The 22,454-nt window shown below is 40.7% G+C and overlaps 1 protein-coding gene across 2 annotated transcripts; it reads right to left on the reverse strand.

Annotated features, from left to right (window-relative positions):
- Nucleotides 1-58: 58 nt before the first annotated feature.
- Nucleotides 59-22,454, reverse strand: npepps (aminopeptidase puromycin sensitive). Of its 2 annotated transcripts, none has more exons than XM_026172084.1 (23): nucleotides 22,156-22,352; nucleotides 20,386-20,470; nucleotides 20,121-20,198; nucleotides 19,836-19,957; nucleotides 18,330-18,437; nucleotides 17,115-17,315; nucleotides 16,791-16,887; nucleotides 16,674-16,707; nucleotides 15,940-16,054; nucleotides 13,988-14,152; nucleotides 12,159-12,263; nucleotides 12,012-12,072; nucleotides 11,817-11,926; nucleotides 11,555-11,618; nucleotides 11,086-11,222; nucleotides 9,755-9,889; nucleotides 7,333-7,552; nucleotides 6,781-6,923; nucleotides 5,127-5,183; nucleotides 4,868-4,975; nucleotides 4,229-4,384; nucleotides 3,926-3,973; nucleotides 59-3,071 (listed from the first exon to the last, which is right to left on the reverse strand). In XM_026172084.1, exons 1-23 carry the CDS (start codon nucleotides 22,276-22,278, stop codon nucleotides 2,925-2,927), a joined length of 2,619 nt encoding a protein of 872 aa, XP_026027869.1. In that variant the 5' UTR covers nucleotides 22,279-22,352; the 3' UTR covers nucleotides 59-2,924. The 2 variants fall into 2 exon arrangements, with proteins under 2 accessions (XP_026027869.1, XP_026027870.1); XM_026172085.1 differs by having other exon boundaries at nucleotides 1,446-3,071; nucleotides 11,086-11,225; nucleotides 22,156-22,454.

The following is a 22,454-nucleotide window of genomic DNA, read 5'->3' on the forward strand; positions in this document are numbered from 1 at the left end:
CTTTTTTTTCTCTTTAAACTGGGACTCAGCTGAATGACAAACAGATAATGAGGCCAGATTAAATTACTCATTTTTATTTCAGGTAGTGCTTTAGGTCACTTTAAGGCCATACATATGCAATATATTCTTTTTCCTTAAACATATTAAACACATAGGGTGTATTTCTTTTATGCTATATGGGATAATGACCCACAGCCATAAGTATGGAAAACAGAGAGTATAGAAATTTAAGAAACTGAAAAAAACTGAAAGAATAAATTTGCAAATAAAAAGGCTGGTACAGTGGTGCAGTAATCAGCACCAGCGGTTAAATATCTGTCAGCCCTGCGATGCAGTTGCAGCTTGTCTGGGGTGTACCCTGCCTTTCACCCTATGACTAGGTAAGTGGAAGACACTTAAAATGCTTTGCACTGAGACTCAGTAGGTCTGGTGCTTTTGAATAGTGTACAACCTTTCAACCTTGATGCCAAAGGGCTTAAAATATGCAGACAATATTAATATAGTTTAAAATGCCATAAAAATGTAGAACAGCTATGTATAGGCTCTACTCTGCTAGTCTCTATCCCATATTGCTCTACCTCTGTATCTCGCGGCTTTGCCATCATACGTCCTTTTGTCATTTAGGTTTCTAGTGCCTGGATGATAACCAAGCTCTGCTGATGAATGATGAATGTTACAATAAGCTTCCCAGAAAGCCTTTTTTTGTAAAAGCCCCTGAACATTGTCCTTAATGGACAGACACCAGTTACTTTAATAAACTGTATATTTACATTTGCTCCTCATGTTCAACTACAATCAGAGTAATTTAAACATCTGCATGTTCAGAGAACACAGGTATTTTTTTACTAAAAACCAAAATGTGATTTTAACTTTCTATCAGAATTAACCTTTAATAAATCTAGTTTCAGGGAGTTAAGCAGTTGGTGTGCATTCGTTGTCTGGTTGTAATTTGCTTCTAAGAAACAAGCTTACTCGTAAGTTGAAAAGTATCTGTTCAAACCACCGGCTTCAGATTTTGCAGATCTATTGCTGAGCACCTGAGTAAAATTTGGAAAGCAATTCTCATATTTCAGCTTGAGTTACCAGTGAACTGACAGCTCCCTGGATCATCCAAAGCTGGACATGTTTCATTTTTGTATATATGTTTTCTCTTTAATTTCCTGTGACAAATGACTTCAGCGACACATGTTTGAGTTGTGCTCAAGAAAGATGCTCCGCCACATTGTGAGCAGGCACACACATTCAGGCAGTCCCCTTTTTAAACGGCCCCCTTTTCAAAAAAGGAAATTAATTATTCAGTGCGTTTGATTTGATACAATACTATAAATTCAAACTAGGAAAGAAAAGAAAAAACTGGCTAGGGTTAACAGGAACAGGAGCTGCACGAGGTAAAAATGATATTCTTACGTACACTCACCCCCTCACTCATAAAACTCAACATGTACTGATTTCACATCATTAGTTTTTATAATCCTTTTCCACTTTAATGAACACCAACTGTATTTTTTAACAAAAACCCCAAAACAAAACAAAAAAAACCCAAAAAACAACAAATGTTCCAAGGGAGGGGGCGGGGTCTCGACAACAGGTTAGACGACTCGTTGGTATGTTTCCAAAAAAACACATCAAATTGTAAATTCTATAATAGATATACTCGTTCAACAAGTCTGTGTAATCTGTCACATTAGATCCATTTGATGTTTATGAGGAAGTCCCCTATGATCACCGCTTCAGTGCTGAATATTTACTGCAAAACCGGTTTAAGGCTTCCGAGGTCGACGGCAGGGTCAACGTCGATGTGTCGTGCCCGCAAAAGTCCGAACTGGGTCTTGCTGGATTCTCAACCCTACGGAGAGGCGTTTCAGGATTTTACTTCAGAAAGAAAAGGCCCCGGTAAGTAGTGTTGTGATCTTTTTCTTTCCTTGTCCTCACATAACAGGATTATCGCAACATTTAAATATATAACTGCATCGCTTTTATAAAAACACGCCTGGACCGTCATTTCATTGTGGGAGAAGGATAAAGAATCTGGATGATTTTAACTACACAACCTCTGCTCAACACAAACAAGCTTGAGGTTTGTTTGTTTTTTCTTCCTGGGGGAGTGGAAACAGGTATCCATGAACCTTTCCATTTAATTCTTTGCTAGGAATACTGGCAACAAAAACAAAACAACTTAAAAATAAAATAATGCTTGCATTATACAATTTATAATGTAGTACCATGCTAGCGTTGCTCACCTCGTCCTAACCATTTATTAGCAATGTAGAATCAGTGCTGTTGGAAACTACAACACACACTATGGTTATTAACCCCATTCTGCCCAGGTTGTTTTTTTTAGTTTACCCAATCACAGCGCCCAAAAGTGAAGGAAGACCAGGAGGAACGTGTGAGAGAAACAAGGATGTGGGAAAGTATCACAGCAAGGAGGACTAAGTGGTATAATTAAAGCAGCAAATGCAGGGAGGAAAAAGAAGAAAAAACAAACCTCAGACACTTCATGCATTCAGAATGGCCGACAGCAGGAAAGAGGAGGACAGGGTTCACAGTTTTCTCAGCTACGAGCCAAAGTGGATAAAGGGGTGTTTACGGGCTGGTCATGTGACCGTTAGCAGGGTTGGCGATCATTTCGAGGGTCGAGGTGCTTGCGAGACTTAAAACTTGCGTGCTGACTAACAGATGGGTCATCTGCTGATGGGCAGAATGGGGATAAAACTACATTCCTGGTCTGTCTAAACAGAATTTTGCTTGTTAACGTAAAAAGAGTCTGTGTTTCCAACACACTGTTCAATTCTTGGCTTTGTCTTCTTGTTTCTTGCAGTTTCTTTAGAGAAATGAAGCCTGCTGCAAAGTACCCTCTGGTCTCCCGTTCTGGTCTGTAGTTGGGGGTGGGGGTAGGGAGTGGGGGCGACAGGGTTGGTAGTTCAGACAGGGGGTGCTTTGCGCTGGAGTAGATACTGGTGGATGTCTTCTGCGTCACGCTTAAGCCAGGCGGCATTGAGGAGGATGTTCTCACAGCACTGCTGCACGGTACGCTCGGCCGCTGGCGCCGGGTGACTCTCAAAGAAACTCTGCAGGGACAGAAAGGAAGGAAACCCTTAAACCCCCTGTTGCATCATATCAGTAACAATAACACCACATCAGATGAATAAACTGAATTTACAATCACACTGCAGAATCTAGATAATAAAGCAGAACAGAACCTCCTACAAAGAATAACATTGTATATAAAGTGGAGTTTCGATTTCTTCATGAACCACTTTTACAACCTCCTTTTGGAATTCTATCTGCATTTCTCTCATGTGCCAACATTTTCCATAAGACTTCCAGTTTCCTCATTTAGAAATCTGGACTGGGAAAATGCTTGTGTATTCGTAGCAGTAGGGTTGAAGTTGCTCAGGGCAAACAGGCAGAGACAAGCAGGCAACGAGTAAAGTAGCAGCTGGCAGAGTGAAGTGGGCGTGCATCGATTTCAACTACAATTCCACTTAGAGCAAATAAGCAACTAATAAGCAACTACCAAAGACACCAAAGGATGCTTTGTTTGTTAAAGTTAGATGGAAATATGATGGGGTGGGAAATATCACATGGAGTAACCCACACTGTTTTCTCAAAATCTGAATTTTTGCCTGATACTCAGAGCCACAGACCCTGACTTCAGGACAGGAATTTAATATTTTAATCACCTATCAGCCTTTTTGGGTCAAAGTCTAACCTAAAACGCTGGATTGGTCATCAGCGGCAAGGATCCAATCATCCATCCTGTTGGGTTTTTTTCTCTTTGTTTATTTCACCACACAGTAGAAGTACAGCTAAAACACTTTGAGTAGAAAAGCAATGCACAAGAACCATTCCCTGTACCATTCATTTCCTAACTTGGAAAATTAATATAATTTAATTAAATCCCACAAGAGGGAGCGCTCACCTTGACTTCCACAGCCATTTTATCAATAGCAAATCCATCGACTGTGAGCTGCAAAGACACACGAATAAGACAAACGTGAGCAGACTACAAACAAATAAAACGGATGTCATTTTTAATTTTGTTGTACCTGTGACAATGACAATAAAGACATTTTGATTCTGATTCAAATATTTGTAGCCTGACCGAACACAAACTCCAAGTTATGAAATAAAACATAAAAGCATAGACACGCGTGTGTGTGTATTTTACAGTGAAATAACCAGAAAACCTCAGGAAACTGTAAACCTCAGGCCCTTTCTCTACCTTGATAAGCCTTGATATGAGAAATCCTCCCTGGTAGCGGTTATAAAGTTCCTCCCAGTTATCCTTGACAAACTTCCAGGCAGCTTTCCGTCCTTGTTTACTGCTTCCTGCCACTCCCCCGATTACTGAAACCGTGTCCTGGGGACGAACGTCTTCCTGTTGGGACGGGAACATGCAGAGAGAACTAAATTAGCTGCTGTGGTATTTGACAGAAGCCCTGTTGGCCTCCATCACACTGCAGCTGGAGAATCATCAGACTTTTCTACAACTCCTTTAAAGCTGTAACAAGAAAGCACAACATCCAATTTTATCGGTCCACCGTCAGTTTTCATGTAAAGCAGCTTTAACTGTAACGTCCTTTAGTTTTGAGCTGACAGTAACTTCAGCACTGACAGGGACTTAAAGCCAAATGCAACACTTTTCTAAAGCCAATACTCCAAATTTTACTCACTCTAATCTATAAGTTGAGTCACACTAAAAACACGACTCAGGGTTACATACGAAAAAGCTTGCAGAATAAAAACACCCCTGGGTCTTTTTATTTGACCATGATTGCAAGTAAACGCCATTCCTTTCTTTTCCTGTATCCTGAGAAATAAAACTACGCTTGAGAGCCGGCAATTAAACGGTCTTATGTACCGAGAGGGCAAAGTTGAGCACTTTCTGGATGAGATCAGGGGCAGAGATGGCTCCGAGAACTCGCTCGATTCGATTCTTCTCCTCTTGCATGTCTGCTTGCTTGTGGAGCTGAGGGAGTAGTGACAAAGACACAATGTGACCGTGAGTACCCAACTACAGTCACTCAGATCCAACTCCTTTGGAATTATTGGTGCTAAATGACACAGAGTACGTCACTCAAAGCTTCACAGTGTAAGATGGAGACATGATGTAGTTTTACCTTCAGCATCGTGTCCAGTGTAGCACTATCTCCATGCTTCAATACTGTTAGATACACCTGTGGGCAAAAAGATGCTTCGACATTATCCTTTAATAACGTTTAACTGAATTACACTGTAGTATGGTGATGCTGCTATACTGTATTTTGTTGGACCTTCAAGGTTTTTTCCCATCGGCATGTATCTTCTAATCACTTTCAATCAAATGAAAGCTTCTGATCCCGTCTGAGATAAGCACCTACAATCTTACCCCTTATAAAGTGACGTTTTTACCAAAGATCAGGTGACCTAAGGTCATGTGACCAGCACTTTATTGAAATTCTACCCAAATCTTCACAATCAAACCTCGCCAGTGACAGTGGCGTCGTCTTGGAGGTCAAACATACCGTTTTCCTCTCCTTACAGAACACACCTCCTGTACTGTAAGATGCTTTATATGTACAGTGCATGCTCACGACAAACAGCGTTTTTTTTAAATACCGTTGGCTCTGTATGATGTCACAGAGAATAGACGTTGCTAATAAAAGGTCATCATGAGCACTGTGGACTAAAATTAAGACTGCTCGTTTCATGCTGACATGCTGGGGAGTGCACTATAAAACCAGATTAAAGCCAGTTGTCTGTGTGAGGAGAGCGGCTCTGTTTTTACCTGGTTAAATCCTCATGGTAACTTATGCTGAACATGTAACCTTGTTAGGAGCAAGTTATGTTCAGAGTTTCAGTTCAAAGTTGGCTGGAAGAGCCCAGTTTCACTAATTCTTTGATTTACAGCATGTTTCAAGTACATTTATTTTATTGGTTGACAGTTTTCTCTGTGTATGTTCTGCTATAATGCCTAATGTGTAAGAGACAGCAGCAGATTAACATAAAGTATAAAAACATGTGTTTCAAAAATGTAATATATGCATGTTTAAGTAGCATATAGCTTCTCTGCTGGGGGATACCTTTTATTTGCCCAAGTTGTTAAGCCATACCAAGCTAAAGAGATTTCCAGAGTTACAGACTTTAAAATAACAAAAGCCCCTTTTAATACGAGGCGCAGAGAGCCTGAATTATGAAGCTCTTCTTAACAGCTTGTTGATAACCATCATCTCCAAATGGGTTTTAGGTTTTGTCGAGCTCACTCGCTCAAAGACAGCGCATCTGTGTTGAGTTTCCTTCATAATATAGAGCTCTGAGGGGCCGCACCAACGCTCAGTATGAGATAAATAAGGCTCAAAGTTGAACTGTCAAATAGTTATTCTAGTAGAGTCAGCATAATATGGAGTTAGATATAAGCACAACATATGAACTACAAAAACACAGGAAGGCTCATTTATAGATAGATTTAGGGTTTTTCACTAGTTCTTGCCACAGTCAGTGTGCAAATGACTGACTGGAACTGCCAACTACTACAGACTTACATAGTGTGTGTCCGCAGGCTATTTCACTGAGTAAACAAGCCTAACATACTAAAAAAAGAGAAAATAATGGTGGAAGAAGATCTTCAGCTCAAGCAAGACCCGACTGCAGCCTAATGTCCACATTTTAAAATCGGAACTTTTTTGTTTTATTAATCTGATTTATTTTTTAGCAAATTGAAGCAAAACATACTGATCAGTGTGAATACCATCTGACACTGTTCGTTGCCAAAGTGCCTGCACAAGCTCAGCTTACCGGACTTCTCAGGTCCGCAGGTAAAACCTGCTTGCCATCCACGTGATCCTTGAATCTCCGCCGGGCCTCTTCCAGTGTGGGTTTGTGTCCTGCCTTACCCAGTTTCCCCAGAACCAGGCTTCTCAACAGAGCATCCAGGTGACCTGTAGCACACAAAAATAGCCCTTAGGTTACTCCATTACTCATGGACAGAGCTTTTTCACACTAATTTCAGTCAGTCATCTTATCCGACCTGTCTCCAAAGCAGAAACAGTGGAAACAAACAGTTCCGAGTTATATATGGTTCAGTTCAAGTAACCGAAAAGCTCATCTGATAACAGGGTAGCTTCTCTCATGGCCTAAAAAAAAGAAAAGCTTTTTTTTCTACTGCTATTTTGTACCAAAACATTTTCAAGTTTGAAAATAAAGGTCAAATATTTTACTTTCCTACTCTCTACATTCCTCCTGCACAAGACTACTCTCAATTTTAATATTAATAACAAGAAAGGAATGGAGCGGCTCTAAGGAAGATGTGAACACCTTGAATGCAATCTCTCTACAACGCCTTCTCACCTTCCCCCGGTTTACTGTCCCAGCCGAGCTTGAGGCCAATGGGAGTAAAGAGGTCCCGGATGAACTCCTGGATTTCCTCGTGGAAGTCGGTGTGGGACAGCAGAGAAGACAACACTCCCAGGTTGCAGCTCAGGTCACTCCACACTGTGTAGTTGGGCTCATTGACAAAGGCTTCCATCAGCTTCAGCACCTCCACTGTGCTGATCATCCCTGCACGAGACTGAGGCCACAAATCAATTAGAAACGAAAACATCCCGGCAGGATGAAAGCCTTGTGCTTCATGGTGGATGTTATAGTTTTTCAAGGTGAAAGGTTTCTGTACGAAAATTTACTTTATAACCACATTTGAAGTCTCAAACTGCAGGTGCAAAGGAAAAGCTGTGCAACAATGGTACTAACACTAACAATAAAGCATTTCATAGAAAACGAAGAATGGATTTTTTTCTAAGAAACGTGGATCCATTTCCTGAACTGCCTCAGGGTCAGAAGAAATGCTTTTCCAGTAAAGTGGCTGTGTGTTACATGTTTGAGCTCAGGGTTAGAATATGTTTCCAAAAAGAGAAGAGATATGAACAAACGAGCACTTTTTGTCACCATATGGCCATCACGTCCACATGAGCTTGTTTTTAACGTGCAAAACAATAAGTTTTAGTTTAATGAAGACGCACAAAACCTGTTGAGTTGTTCGCTTTCAAAGCAGAACAACTGAACAGGTTTATGATTAGCCGCCGTTTGATCTTGTGAACATTACTCCTATCACACAGTGTCAACATCTAATTTGCCTGCAATAAAGTTCAGGAAAATTCCAATCCTTTGATAAAGCTGCAGATTGTGTAGGAGTAAAGAAGGAAGCATAAAGGTCTGATATGAATCCAAAACCACTTTGTGTTGAGCCAGTGGGAAGGAAGCAGAGGACGAATGAAGAGTTTGCCAGTGCGTTTAACTTGTTACAACAAAACCAAGTCAGCTTGGAATCAAATCACATAAAATGTGATAGCTGGGAGTTAAAGTGGGCCAGAAGAATCTGGAACCAGGTTCCAGCACCTTCAGTAATGACTATTTAGATCTCATAGCCAGATTAATGTATATTACTATCAAAGAGTTCATTTTGCAGCCTGGTGTTGCTCCCAGTAACAACATGGTGATACTGGCTCAGTAATAGGAAAGTAATGACATCCCAAGGCCAGCTTATAGCTTCAACACATCTCTGTGAGCTGATCCATCTAAAAAGCACTTTTCGTGAGCACAAACAGAATAATATCTTAGATAGCAGGTCATTTCATTTTGCTCAACAAATACCAAACAGACAATGTTTCTATGCAAGTTGCCAAAAAAGGAATCTGCTAGCTAAATGTATAGCTGCTGGATTTCCCAAAGAGAGAAAAATGGTAACGTGGGACTCAGAGGTGGAGAAAGATGTTTAAAAACCAGGAGGCTGTAATGTTATTCAAAGTAAGGACTGCTCGGGAAGTGACGATCTGTCGACCTTTGTGCATTTTGCAGTTTTTAAACATGCGGTGCTGCTCAAGTTACGCTTTTGTCAAATGTCTCGCAAACAAATTCAAGTTTAATTATGTTATTCAAAGGTTGTAGGAAATACTGTACTAGGCACTAGGTTTAGTGCAACATAAACTGATTAGTTTCCAGTAATGTGGTGAAATTTACAGTAATGCAACACATTAGCTCAGTATTCATTTAAATCCAGGGTCAGAGATATTTATATTTATCTTCAAGGTGATGATACCGAGAGTCAATCACAAATTTACTTTTTACCAGCTTTAGTGTCTAGAAGCTCAACATGAGGGCCATGTAGCTCTGGAAAAATCTGCTTCTGTCACTGACCTCTAAAAACATTGTGTTCAGAAGTGTTCACAATAATTAAGAGAAAGATACATCATAAGCCATTCACAATTTTAAATTAAATATCGATGGAGGCATACAGAGACATGCTGCTAATAGAAGTTGACAGTGTTACAAAACCGGTCATTAGAAAACACTTTTGTCTCTTTCTAGCTGAAAACTGTTGAGCTTGATTAAAGACACAATAAATGCGCCGCTTTAAAAAAGAGACACAAAGCAGAAAAAACAAGCTTCATTAGCTAGATCTGCTCATTATTCCCAATTAGTCAGGTCCACTCTTTGATTATAATTTCAGATCGTGGAATACATAAATCTACCAATAAGAAACAGTTGTACTTGTTTGACTATCTGTTTTTTTCCACGTTCATGTCCCACATTTTCTCTTCACTCTTCCTGCTCCCTTGTACTGTAAATCAGGTGGCTGTTTACTCTGGAAGGGAGTGGATTTCCTTTCTACATTCACAAGCAGTTAGCTTTGCAGCCAATTACATTCTGCTGTGAACAAAATGAAGGAAATACTATTCTTTAATTGTTTTGTTTCCCAGCTGTGTGTGTGGCTTACAAGGGAGAAGAGGTCATTCTGCAGTCCCAGTCGGTCCACAGGCTGCAGGCTGAGGTCTCTGATGCCTGGGAGCAAACTCTCCAGCATGGACGAGCTGTACTGGATGCGATAGAAGCCCACAGTGCCGGGGTTGATCTGGAAAACAGCAGAAAGACAAGTCTGAGTCAGACTGTGGGAAATTTGGGCTCTTAACATTTTTACCCTTTACACTGAGTGCTGAGCCTTACACACTATCAGAATAACACACTATCAAGAGAATAATCAACAATAAGCTTGCTGTGATGAGTGAATTATTTCTTAGGTGAATAAAAATGAGACAATAGTGAACAGCAGGCCTCCAATCACTATTCTCCACTACTGACTCTAAACTGCACTGGATACCTATAGTCAGATCTAGCAGTAATGGGATTTCAACATATTGTTTGCATCAGCTGTGAAGCACTGACCCATTTAAAAGCATTTACCATGCTTACTTCCCGAGGAACTGTTAATTTGCAAGTCACATTTATAAGCAGCTGAACAAGTCCATCGTTGTCCTTGCCAATTTACACCGTGGTCATTATTTTAATGACCACACAAAAGAATAAATATAGCTGCTTAACCTGTTCCTTTGAGAGTGAACTGGGTTATTTGACTCTGTGATGCTTACAGCTCGTCCTTCCAGCTGACAATAAGGAGCTCAGTCTGTTAACTTTATTTCAACTTTAAAAGTTACTTTTAATGAAAAGACGACAGACTGACGCATCTTCTCTCATTAATTCTTAAACTCAGTCTGCAGCTGTTGCAAGGGTCGAAATGACACAATCGAGCAATTTACAAACAACGCAAATGACATCTTCACTCAGGTCTTACTACGCATATCTTGGAATGCACTCTGGCCTACAGGAAAATTAATACTACTGCTTCAGATATCTTTATATATGTATACAGAAGGTTATGTAAAGATAAAATATTAGACTTTTAGATGGGCCATTAGTACAACAACCCCAGAGTATATCATAGAATTTGTCATTAAAATGCTTAAAATGATACCAACACCACAAAACTTAAATTACCAAAGAAATCTAGCAGACTGTGTCAGGATCCATGTGCTAGCCAAAGTAGCCACACCCCTATTTTGAAGCGTTATTGAAGCTAAAATGCAGGGTAACCCCTGTACACTTGTCATGAAGACTGAAACCGGCAGAGGTCCAATCTGATTTTTTGCACATGGCTGTAAACATGTATCATCTGCTGCAAAATCTGGGGTTGTAACTTTTTGGCTGAAGTATTTTACCGTTTTGGTGGTGGCATCATTTTCAGTGCAGGATATTATTGCTTAGGGACCTCACCTTGATCCACTGGTCTGGGCCAACACTATTCAGAGTGATGGTGGTCTCCTGTCTGTCCAGCAGAACCTTGAGCTTGGTGCATTTGGGGTCCTCACTGGTACAAATACTAATGGGGACCATCCAGCTGGGGCAGTTTTCTTCTGTTCAGCAGACAAATGATGGAGTCACCACAGGAGGATTAGATTCAAAGTGTTTTTCTTTTTTTAGCTCATTAAAAAGCAACCTTAGGTCTACATTTAGCTAGCTAGCTACTTTCAGCTGTTCCCTTGTTACAAGGGATTCCCACAACAGGCAGCTACACATTTTCTTATTCAGCACATTTTTGAGCCAGATACACTTCCTGACACAACCCTGAAGGGGTTGGAATTGAACCAGTGACCTTACGCTTGCTAACCGAATCTGTTAACCACTGCATCTAATGGATTTGGTAAATCCACATTTTTTGGACATGTCCGTGACAAACACTCACCATTATGTGGTCCACTGGCACAGAACTTCTTCTGCGATATCTTGAGGACGCAGTCATCACCTTGCTAAAAATAATATCATGAATATCACAGTCAAGGCACGCATGAATGTCACAGCAGAAAAGAACCAAACGCTCAACTAGAAAACTGTAGGTGTAGAATGAATGTGTTCATGTCACTGTGTTGGTTTAGGCCAGTTTCAAAATCAACTTCAACAAATATAAGTGCATGACCTGAGTCAAACAATCAGATTAGACAGCTCACCTGTTCCTGGTCGACGGCTATTATGGGGAAGCCCATTTGCTTGGTCCATGAGCCCATCACTGCAGCAATGGGTTTCCCACTGGCCTGTTCCAAACAGTCCCATAGGTCCTCTGTGGGAGACAGGAAGAAGTCAAAAGAGTGACTCCACACAACAACTTGACGTAAAGGGGAAGTATTTCCTGCATGTGCGCTCACCTGTTGATGCATTTTTATGTTGGAACTTCAAAAGATAGGCGTTCATTCCTTTCCTAAAGTCCTTCAACGAAAGAGAAAGACAAGTACATTCATAAATATTAAACATCAGACTGGAAACGACGACAGATACCACATCAGACAACAAACCTCATCTCCGATGTAGTTGTGCAACATGCGAATCACAGATGCTCCTTTGCTGTAGGAGATGGCATCAAAGATTTCATCGACCTCTGATGGATGGCCCACATTCACCTTGAGAGCAAAACACAAAACCATAAGTGGGTGTTACAAAGCTGACAGAAGGCCATACACAGCAACACACACAGACCTTAATACATCTAATTTTATCTGTCCTTCAACACACTCAGTAATTAAGAAAACAGGGCTCTAGAGTGCGACCAATATGGTCGCAAATGCGACCAAATTTTTCAGTGGTGCGACTAAAAAAAAAAAGTTGGTTGCACCTGTGCGACCAACTGTTCGGGTAGCAAAAAAAAAAAAAAAAAAAAATCTGCAACCTTCCCTGTGGTCAACAACAGACACACATTTTGCCCCTATCGTGGACTAAACCAATCAGAGATAGTAAGGGGCGGGACCGCTCTGATTGGCCGTGGTCCAGTTGAAAGTGCAGGTGGAAGTGGGAGGTGAGTAGCTTGAATAAAGCGATATCAATTCATTAAATCCTGAATCGACTTTTAAATATTACTGTGTTTTGCCAGAAACGCCAGATTCTCAGATTAACGCTCACAAAACCATTTCAACAACCAAACAGCAGATGAGAGCAGGTACACGGACTCCACACAAAGACGTAAACAAAGACCGACGCATCAGGATCAACTTTGTCTTTCTTGGCTTTCTCACCCGCCGGCCCGCAGACGGACACGCTGTCGGAGCTCAGCGATCCTGATGCGTCCGGTCCGCTGTGTTTACGTCTTTTTGCGCTGATTCTGAGCTGCAGGTTTTGTCTCTCCAACCAAAATTCACCGAGCCAGCAGCAAAAGAAGCAGCAAACTGCGCTTCACATTTGATCAATGTCGTCATGAATTTTGCTTCCACGACTATTAAAATCACACTTCATGCACAGCTAGCTCGCTCTCTCTCTCTGTACTTCAAGAACAGTTTCCATCTCCAATCTCTGTTTTCTGTATTATTCATTGGTTTATTACCCACCAGTCTACCGCTGTTCACAGCGCTTTTTCTTTTTCACTTAAATGACCTCGGACAAGAAAGCCTGTTTTTTCTGTTGGTCAATACTGAAGAAATTTAAACTTTATATGCAGAACATTGTAGAATATTTTTAAGGTTATCTGCTATAAAAAGCCAGACCAGGAAAATCTCCTTCATGTTTTTCTGTGTTTTATTCTCAGTTACTTTCACACAAAGGCATCTGCTGTGATGTTCACAATTCTGAGGAAGTCAGTACTGATAAATGATCAGAATTATAATATTTCTGACTGTCTGAGGCCAAGTTGAATCGAATCGGGACTTTAAAAACCAGAATCGAATGGATTATAGAAATCAGTGATGATACGCAGCCCTAGTGAGCAGCCTAGGCAGGACAGACGTGGATGTAGCTGTAATAGGAAAAGAACTATTGCTCACTTTTCTGTTAAGGCCTGATCCTTCTGAAATTCATAGCCAGTGCTCTGACACGGTGGCATCAATCTTTGAATGCTGAAAAAGCACAGTGTATCCAGAAAACACATTATATTATATCAATTATTATAAAATTTGTGTACGCCTAACTTTTGTGCCGGTACGCCTAACTTCTTAAAGTTAGGCGTACCGGCACGCCCATGGCAAAAAGTTCGTCTAGAGCCCTGGAAAAGATTATGTGAGTTGTGAATGTGAAATCCAGATGTTAAGGTGGGCTTACACCCTAGCGATATGGTATCAATAAAATCACTTTTTTCCTCCAAAGAGACAAAAAGTTTTTTAAGTGACTCCCTGCATACATCTTGGATTTCAAAGCTCACCTCTATGGGATGGCTGCTGTCCAGCGCGTCCAGATCCAGAGCGCGGGTGTAGTCGGCCGAGACAAACTGAGTCCAGATGTCATATTCTGGGAAGCAGTGGTCCACACACAGATACTCAATCCAGGATGCAAACCCCTCATTGAGCCACAGATGGGTCCACCATTCCTGCACACAAACACAGACAGGCACTAAGACGAGACCGTCCTCCAAGTCCTTCAAAACTAACGGAGCACAACCAAACAAATTACAGTCGTTCCTGAAGCACGACGAGTTTCCCAAAGGTAAAAAAGGAAACATTTACTCGTTTGTTTCCCATTATGGACAAAGTTCCTTCACATCGTTGCAACTCTAGTTAAAAACGATCATCTTCAAACTGCACCCCAAAGCTACATTACCTACATTAAAGGCTAACATACGTTTGGATATCTATCAATTTATCCACCAATCATAGGAAATTCCTTCGTTAGAGCAGGTAAAAATGAAGATAACCACAACCTGTAACAAGAAGAGCTCAAGCAGGGTAGTACGTAGCTCAATAAAAGAAGCAGACCAAATTACTAGACTGTGGACTACTTCAAGCCAGAAAAGCCAATGCACTATGTTGGAGTATGGATGCACCTTCCATGGGACTCTGAAAGAAGGAAATTCCAGATTCTCCAGGCTTGGAAAGAGTAAGGCTACGTTCACACTGCAGGTCTTAATGCTCAATTCAGATTTTTTGATCAAATCCGATTTTTTTGTCTGCTTGTTCACGCTACAAATAAAATGTGACAGCAAACGCGCTCTAGTGTGAACGCTCAAAGCGCCCGCATGCGCAAAAGAAGACGTCACACACAACGCGCTCTGTTTAGACCCAGAGCAACAGTATTGTTTGACTGATGGCCCTTAATATAAAGACTTCAGACTTCATGTTTCCCAATTTTGCTTTAAGTTATTTTGTTATTTACATAATAATGTAAATAACCTAATAATGATCCTTATTACTGTTTTAGAGGAGCGCTGCTTCAAAGGATAGCTGCAGATTTCTGTCAGAATCTGCAGATTATACAGTACAAATAAAATGTTCACGTTGTCTTCCCAACAGTTTCACTGACATCTACACTGGATGGCCAGGAAGCGTTCACCATGTCTTCTCCGGCGCTTCTCTGGCGCTGATAATTAGCGTCTGTCTTGTGTCAGTGACGTAAAAGACGGATTTAATGCGACCTGACCGTTCACACAGCAGTCACTTTCTAAAACATAGGATATGTATTGGATTCAGTACCACATACTAATATACACTGCCAAGGGCAAACAACGGGACTTTCTGAATATCTGGAAGCCATAGATGAACATACGGAGTGGAGGCGGAGGTTATTCATGAAAAAAGGGGGAATCCTGTCCCTATTACTTGCAAGATTTTTTTGTATCATTGTGACAGCTATGTTCATTAAATATCTGCTTTCTGTTGTATAAAAGAAAATTACAATAAAGATATGAGAAAAATAAATGATAATATTATATAATGGTGTAAAAATGACTTAATGTATTATAAACACATTACATATACAGATATTTTAAGTCATATGCATATCTATTTATACAGTATGCATAAAGAGCATGACAAAAAAATAAGTCAGGCACTACTTTTTCTAATATCTTGAGATACAAATCAAATACTTGATATGAGTTTCACATTCTTATGGAGAGTGCAGCGTCGAGACATTTTCTTAATGCCGTGAATTGAAGGACTGTGTAACCAAACACCTGAGGACAGTTTAGAGATTAAGACCAAATAAATAAGATTGACTGATTTCTCCAGAGATTTACATTTTGTCTTCTTCAACTTAGTTTATAAAACAGTTCGTGTTTTTGTTTTGTTATTACTACATTTGTTACGCTTTTAACAGGAATACATAATTTTCTGTTCTGCGTGTGTGTAACTGGTGTCAGTTTATAGCTTTTTTTTTTACCATGGTGACCAAATTTCCAAACCACTGGTGGGCAAGTTCATGTCCAACCACCAGTGCCACCCACTGCCTGGAGGATGAGCAGGAGTTCTTCGGGTCAATGAGCAATGCCGTCTCCCTGAAAACAGCAGAAACTCGAGGTTAATACAAAGACGGCTGAAGGTCGACGATTCGTCTGCAACCTTTGCCCTCGCTCATCTCTCTACAGTCCCATCGCCTTCTGTGCAGTTTATCAAGGCACTTCAATCTATTTGAGGATGCTAGATGAATGCGGCTCTGTGCAAATCAGATAGCAGCTGAATACCTAACAGGTGGTGGCACATTCAGCTAAGCACAAAGCAATTAAAAAGCCATTAGGGCCGTCATCCATAAAGAAAAATGAGTCTAACAACTGTTAAAGCCTGATTACACTCATGTTTAATCACATAGTTTATAAATGTCAGAGCAGGCTGCAAACCACAATTTCATAGACTTCACAGAAACATTTTCAAAGTGCTTGTTTATTCTAATTAACAGCCCAAGACCCAAAGACATTACATTTACAATGACAGAAAACAGAGAGATGGAAAATCTCCCATCTGAGCCACAGCCTCTAGAAATTATATCCTGGGTGGAAACAGACTTTATCTGCTTGTAGTTATGCTATTATTACATGCCTATTCATTATAAATACTATGGACACACTCACTCTGAATTTAGCCAAGTTAAAATATCTTATTGTGTTTTGTAAAGCTTACCTGTAGGTAACAAGGCCCCAGTTCTCCATGGCACCTGAATGGGAGGAAGAAGAAAGTGTTTCAGTTCGACTTTAACCATTTCCAAACTTCCACATGTAAGAACCTAGAGCTACTCACCAGCAGCGAAATCAGCAATAGCTATGAGATCAATTTTAGGCAGCGGATAAGGAACGCTGAAGTAGTCATTGTAGAAAGGTAAGGTCTTAGTTGCAACCTGCAATAAAAAGATGAAAGAAAATAAAAAGGAAAAGCACTTGTGTTTGATTCTGTGTCAGTAACCATCCAGCAGATCCACGTCATATAAACGCTGGTTAATTTGTCTGTTTTCTCATTCTGCTTACGGACAAACTTTTTACTTCAAGGTAAAGAAATTATGCAGTGAATAAAGCGACAGGTTGGGTTCAGCTCTGTAAATGTGGTATGTTTCAACAACAGCCTTACCTCCAGGGCAAATTTCCCTTGTTCAGCCTTTCCAACCGGTGTATAGACGCGTACCATTACACCATCTGATGACTGGCTTTCCACATAGTCATATTCACCAATGACAAAAGCTACAAGGTATGTGGACATGATGGGCGTGGTGGCAAACTTGACTTCGACAAGGTTTTCATCATCTGGGTGTGGCTTTCGATCAATGACATTCTGGAGAGAAGATCGATGCAAAATTAAAAAACTAAATATTCTCAGAAGTGAATATGGCTGAAGTGTGTACTGAAAATGACTCCGTTTAACCAGCTGATTGACAAAATATAGAAGCAACGAGTAACTGACTGTATAAATCAAAACCCTTTGGTTTATCCCAAAAGTAACCCTAACACTCTACAAAAAGGGTTATTCTAATCTGTTCTATTCTGCTCTATTGCCAAGTTCACAAATAAACGATCGTCTTAAATAAATACTGAGTAGGACACATTTTGAAAGAGTTGACAGCGACTGCAGAAATAACATTGTTCTCACAACTTTAGAGGTCAAAGCAGAAAATAAACTGCAGCAGGCATGTAACACAAAAAGGTCCCGAGATGGAGTAGCCTATGTCTGTGCGCAGTTCATAATTGCATGACAGTTTTAGTCTTTCAATTAATACCATTATCCGGGGTCCTATGATTACAGTTGTCTTTCTTTTTCTTTCCATTCATTTACAACTATTTTTTATCCTTTCTACTAAAAGAAGCCATAAAAATGTCATTATTAAAGAAAGAGTGCATTAATGTCATTCGTATTAAATTGTCAGAAAGAGCCAAATTTAACTTCACGGTCACTGCCCAGATGGACCGCGTCAGCCTGGAGGGGCGCTGCGTTTGAAATAATCAGAGCCAGATGATGCTGTCTGATTCATTTAGGCTGTAAAGTCGATCAGTTAAAATAGCAGAAAACAGTATACAAAATAAACACATGATACTTACTAAAATTTCCTTATAGTGACAAAACTGTATGTATACAGTAGTTAGACTTCACACAGAGCTGTTCATATTTAGCCAGAGGAAGAGTACACAGTGACTGTCTGCCCTCTGTTATGTAAGCTACACAGAAAAAAGAGAGGGAAAAGAAAGGAGGGAAAACACAGACATGCATAAAGGAACCCTGGCAGCAGAGAGTGACTTGGTCACTGTGGGGTCGTCACTTCCTCGGAGGGAGGAGTGGACATATGACACGTACCATATTTGACAAGGCTACTCGGTCCTTGGGAACTATCAAAGTGATGTCAAAGGTGGCTTTGATAGCTGGCTCATCCCAACAGGGGAAAGCTCTGCGAGCATCCGTGGCCTGGAGAAACAGGGGTGTGAGGGGCAGAGGGGAAAAGGACAGATTGTGAGACGAGGTGTTGGGTCCAGACGAGGCCAGGCTGTGTTTACCTTCAGATCACACACAGCCTCTCATATTCCACCTTCTGCTCTTTTTGTGTGACACCAGCTGCAACAGACTTCACTTCACTTAATGTTTACATTAAGTTTACCAGTAACTGTCACAAATAGAAACTTGAACCAACATACATAATTATCTATACACGCCTTCATTTTTGCAGAGTGACAGTCCTACACTTATTTTTAGCAGGAAACAATTCAACTGAACATTTTTGGCGTGGTCATGTAACCTGTTTCCTGATGTACAGAAACATACCTATGGCATATGCTTCTTTTAGATAAATGACAGTTCTATGTTTCCCAAACCAACAAGCTTGGCCAGTTGGAGTGACTGACGTAAGTATACAAGCATGGATGCATTTGAGCGAGTGTGGTCGAACTTCGCTCTCAAGCTCAACTTTCACTGCTCCCTTTTTGTGAACAGCTGACTGGAGTCATCATTTTAATCACAAATGAGACCCTGGCCTTTACTTAAGCTATCCCATCTTCTTAAAGCATATCGTATACACTATAAGTATTTCTTTGAAAATAAATCCAAACAGAAGCAAGATAGGTACGCTGAATAATAGGAAATTAGATCTGCATAGATTTTTTTTGCACTTGTTTCACTTCAGCCGAGGGTGAAAATTTTCACTTTTTCAGCTTTTTCTTTCTCTTTAATTGTGAGTGTAGCTCCTCACGAACTCACATGCAGAGGAACAGGTGAGAGTTATGTGAAGTGAAGAAAATAGAGTTGATGACAACTTGTTAAGTTACTGTAAGTGGTGCAAGAACTGCTTCCTGAAAAATCTTAAGCCCAACATGAGAACAAGGAAAAGCACACTTGAGTGAGCTTTTCGATAGTTGTCTCACTCGATCAGTGACTGTGTTTAGCAGAAATTATCACAAGCAAATACAGAAAAACTTGGCACGCACAACATACTTTGAGTGTATAGGACATTTTTACAGCATTTACTTTGAGGTGAAAAAGAAACAATCTGCCAAAATGCATCCGTATAAAGAAAGATCCTCTTTATCCTCAAGCTGCACCCGCTGCAGAAGAAAAGCCTGCATGTAAATTACAGCCTGATTTCCTGCACAGTAGGTTCTGATAAAGGTGTCCTGGTCAGTGTCTGTGCTTAATTGGCCAACTTCTGACAAGCAAAACTAGAGCGTATCAAATAGAACAAACTGTGAGAGACCACTCTGAATAGCAAAAACAGCCACATGACTTGCATGCCTCTGTTTTGCAACACAGGCAACTAAAGTGTTAAGCAATACACACAACTTCAAGTATTTTTCATTGAGGCCACTCACTCACCTCAAACTGTGTGACAGCAGCATAGCGAATCTCTCCAGTAGGAGATGTATATTTACTTCGATAGAATCCTTTCATTTTGTCGTTCAGCTCCCCGACAAAGTCGATCTTCAATGTGCCGAAGCCTGGGGTGACGTGCACAGAGAGAGACACACTGTTTGTACAGCCATCACCACAGGGGAGGTGAATAATAACAGTAATGATCATCTGCATGATCGTCCTTGTTGTTCTTAACAGTCATACAGACGGTTGCTTCAGAAGCAGGGACAGCCAACAGTCTCTTCTTACCTTTCTGTAGAGCACTAGGGAATGAAAGGGTGACTTTCTCATCCTCATTTTGGTAGTTAAATCCCGTCGCATTAATTTCTAAAAGGGACAAATTTTAAAAAGAAGATCAGAACATGTTGAGAACTCATGCTGTTGGCTTTGGGGAATGATGCTATTAAGAATTTTCAATCCTGAAATCAAATAAGATGGCTAGAAGCGACAATGCTATTCACAACAATGCCATTTATAAAAGCAAAAACAAGGTTTCCCTGAGTCTGACCCCCACCTTCTCCTCCCTGTGGTACAAAGGAAGCTGTGATGATGTCGATGTCAGCACAGTTCATCACAATCTGATTTGTAGCTTGTGTAACCTGTAAATATTGACATAAAACACGTCAACTTAGACTCTTTGCTGTGCCTTAATTTCTACATTTTCAGTAAATCACAGCAGCTGCATCCAAGTATCAGGAAGAGTTCAAGTTTAATTTTGGAACTACATCAATGGACCAAACCGTACCAGTGATTGTGAATTCAAATTGAACCTGTTTAGATTGCAAACACAGCAAATCTAATGTACAGATAAAAAATACAGCGTTGAAGGGAAACAATAGTTAGTGAAGGGAAATGAAAACAAAAACACAACTAGGGGACTCTGAGTTGTGTGCAAAAAGCAGACGTTAATCCCCAACATAGAGGGAAAACCACAAACATTCACAGTTTGTGGCAATGTTATTGAAGATACATGGAAGCTGAGAGTATACAGTACTTGTGTACAAGTTTGTTTGTCTACCAAATCTGAACTGGTCATTTTACCAATTTAAAAAAAGCAAACTCTTTAAAGGCATTTGGAGTCTAATTTTAATGGGCAAACCATGTCACAGTTAATCAGTTTGCATAAAAACCCAAGTTGTCCAGGATTCTTCATGGAAAAAACTGTACCTGTGCTTCGCTTTTGCAACAACACCTTATAGAATTTGCGCACAATTAATGGTTGGCTATTACGTCATGTAAACATTTGTTGTGTTGTTTTTCCAGGTTCCCTTTTGTACCAAAGGTTTGCCAGTGTCTTGTTAATCTTTTTAACAGATGACTCTTCCTGACAATGAAGCACTTTACACTACCATTAGTGGTGTAAGCATATCATAAAGCATATAAGGTTAATCTTGGAAATGGTGCATGTTTAGACAGCGTCTGTGATCTGACTTGATTGCTGTGAAAATGTGCGTTAAGTAACTGTTTACAACCAGGCGCAGGTGTTAGCACACTCAACCAACAGGTGTCTGGACAATGGGACCATTTATACACAAGTTAAACAAACAGAGTCGCTTTTTCCGTCCTACATAGTATCCAGTCTACAAAGTACAGCCATTTTATCGATAGATACAAGTGAGCACAAGATACAGTAGCAAACGTACCGAAAGGACTTTTAAAACTTTGTCATTTTACTGTCCTCACGGTTTGTGTTAATGTACAACTTCACCTAGTTCAACCGTATTAGTGGGACTGGGGTGGGAGGGGGCTACACGATGTTGCCATGATTTAGCAAACACTAGTGAGTATTGGCTGGGTGCTAGATAGCGCTCTACCAAATTCGCGAATCGCCAATTATTAAGTATCATCTTCAAAAGCAATGGGATGTTACTACGAGAGGTTACCGTCGCTGGTATCCACCAAGCTCCTCAACTTAGCGCACTGCCTGCCACTGGCAGATGGCTAACAGGTAGCTAGGCTAACATGAGAGTGCAACTCTGCGGCACGGGACTGTTGTGCTAGCTAGTCCGGATCAGCTTACTGTTAGTCACAGAAACATAACGTGGTTGTTTCTTTTTCATCCACTGGTTTAATTCGGACAAATTGAGCCCGTCAGAACATTTAACACGTTGCAGCTTACATTAGCTAACGCGTGCAATAATGACAGCTAGTGGGCTAGTGGCTAACAATTTGTCGTAATTAGCTAGCAACTGGTAACGTTAGCTGGTCAGATTACATAACGAGATCCCCGCCATGCACAGATAAATCCATTTGTTTATCTACGGGGGTGTCGTGGTCAACATACCTCCACCAAAGCCTCCAGCTTGCCTTCAAACGTGAAGTCGATCAGGTCAGGCTTCAAAGACAAACCATAGTTGACGGGGTAAACGTCAGTAGGTAGCCGTACGAAGGGCCTCCTTTCGGGCATGGTTCCTATATTTTGGTTGCTTGAGCTCACGAAGACGGTGCTGTGTGTAATGCTGGCTATCGCTCTGAGTTTTATTAACACGGATCTGGCTACAACGAGCCTCGACAGTGAGGATTGGCAGCAAGTAGTGACTCTGGGCGAATGACAACGGAATCGTGCGGCCCAGAAGCAACAAC

This window comes from Astatotilapia calliptera, chromosome 6 (genome assembly GCF_900246225.1).
Source record: "Astatotilapia calliptera chromosome 6, fAstCal1.2, whole genome shotgun sequence".
Lineage (NCBI taxonomy): Eukaryota > Metazoa > Chordata > Actinopteri > Cichliformes > Cichlidae > Astatotilapia > Astatotilapia calliptera.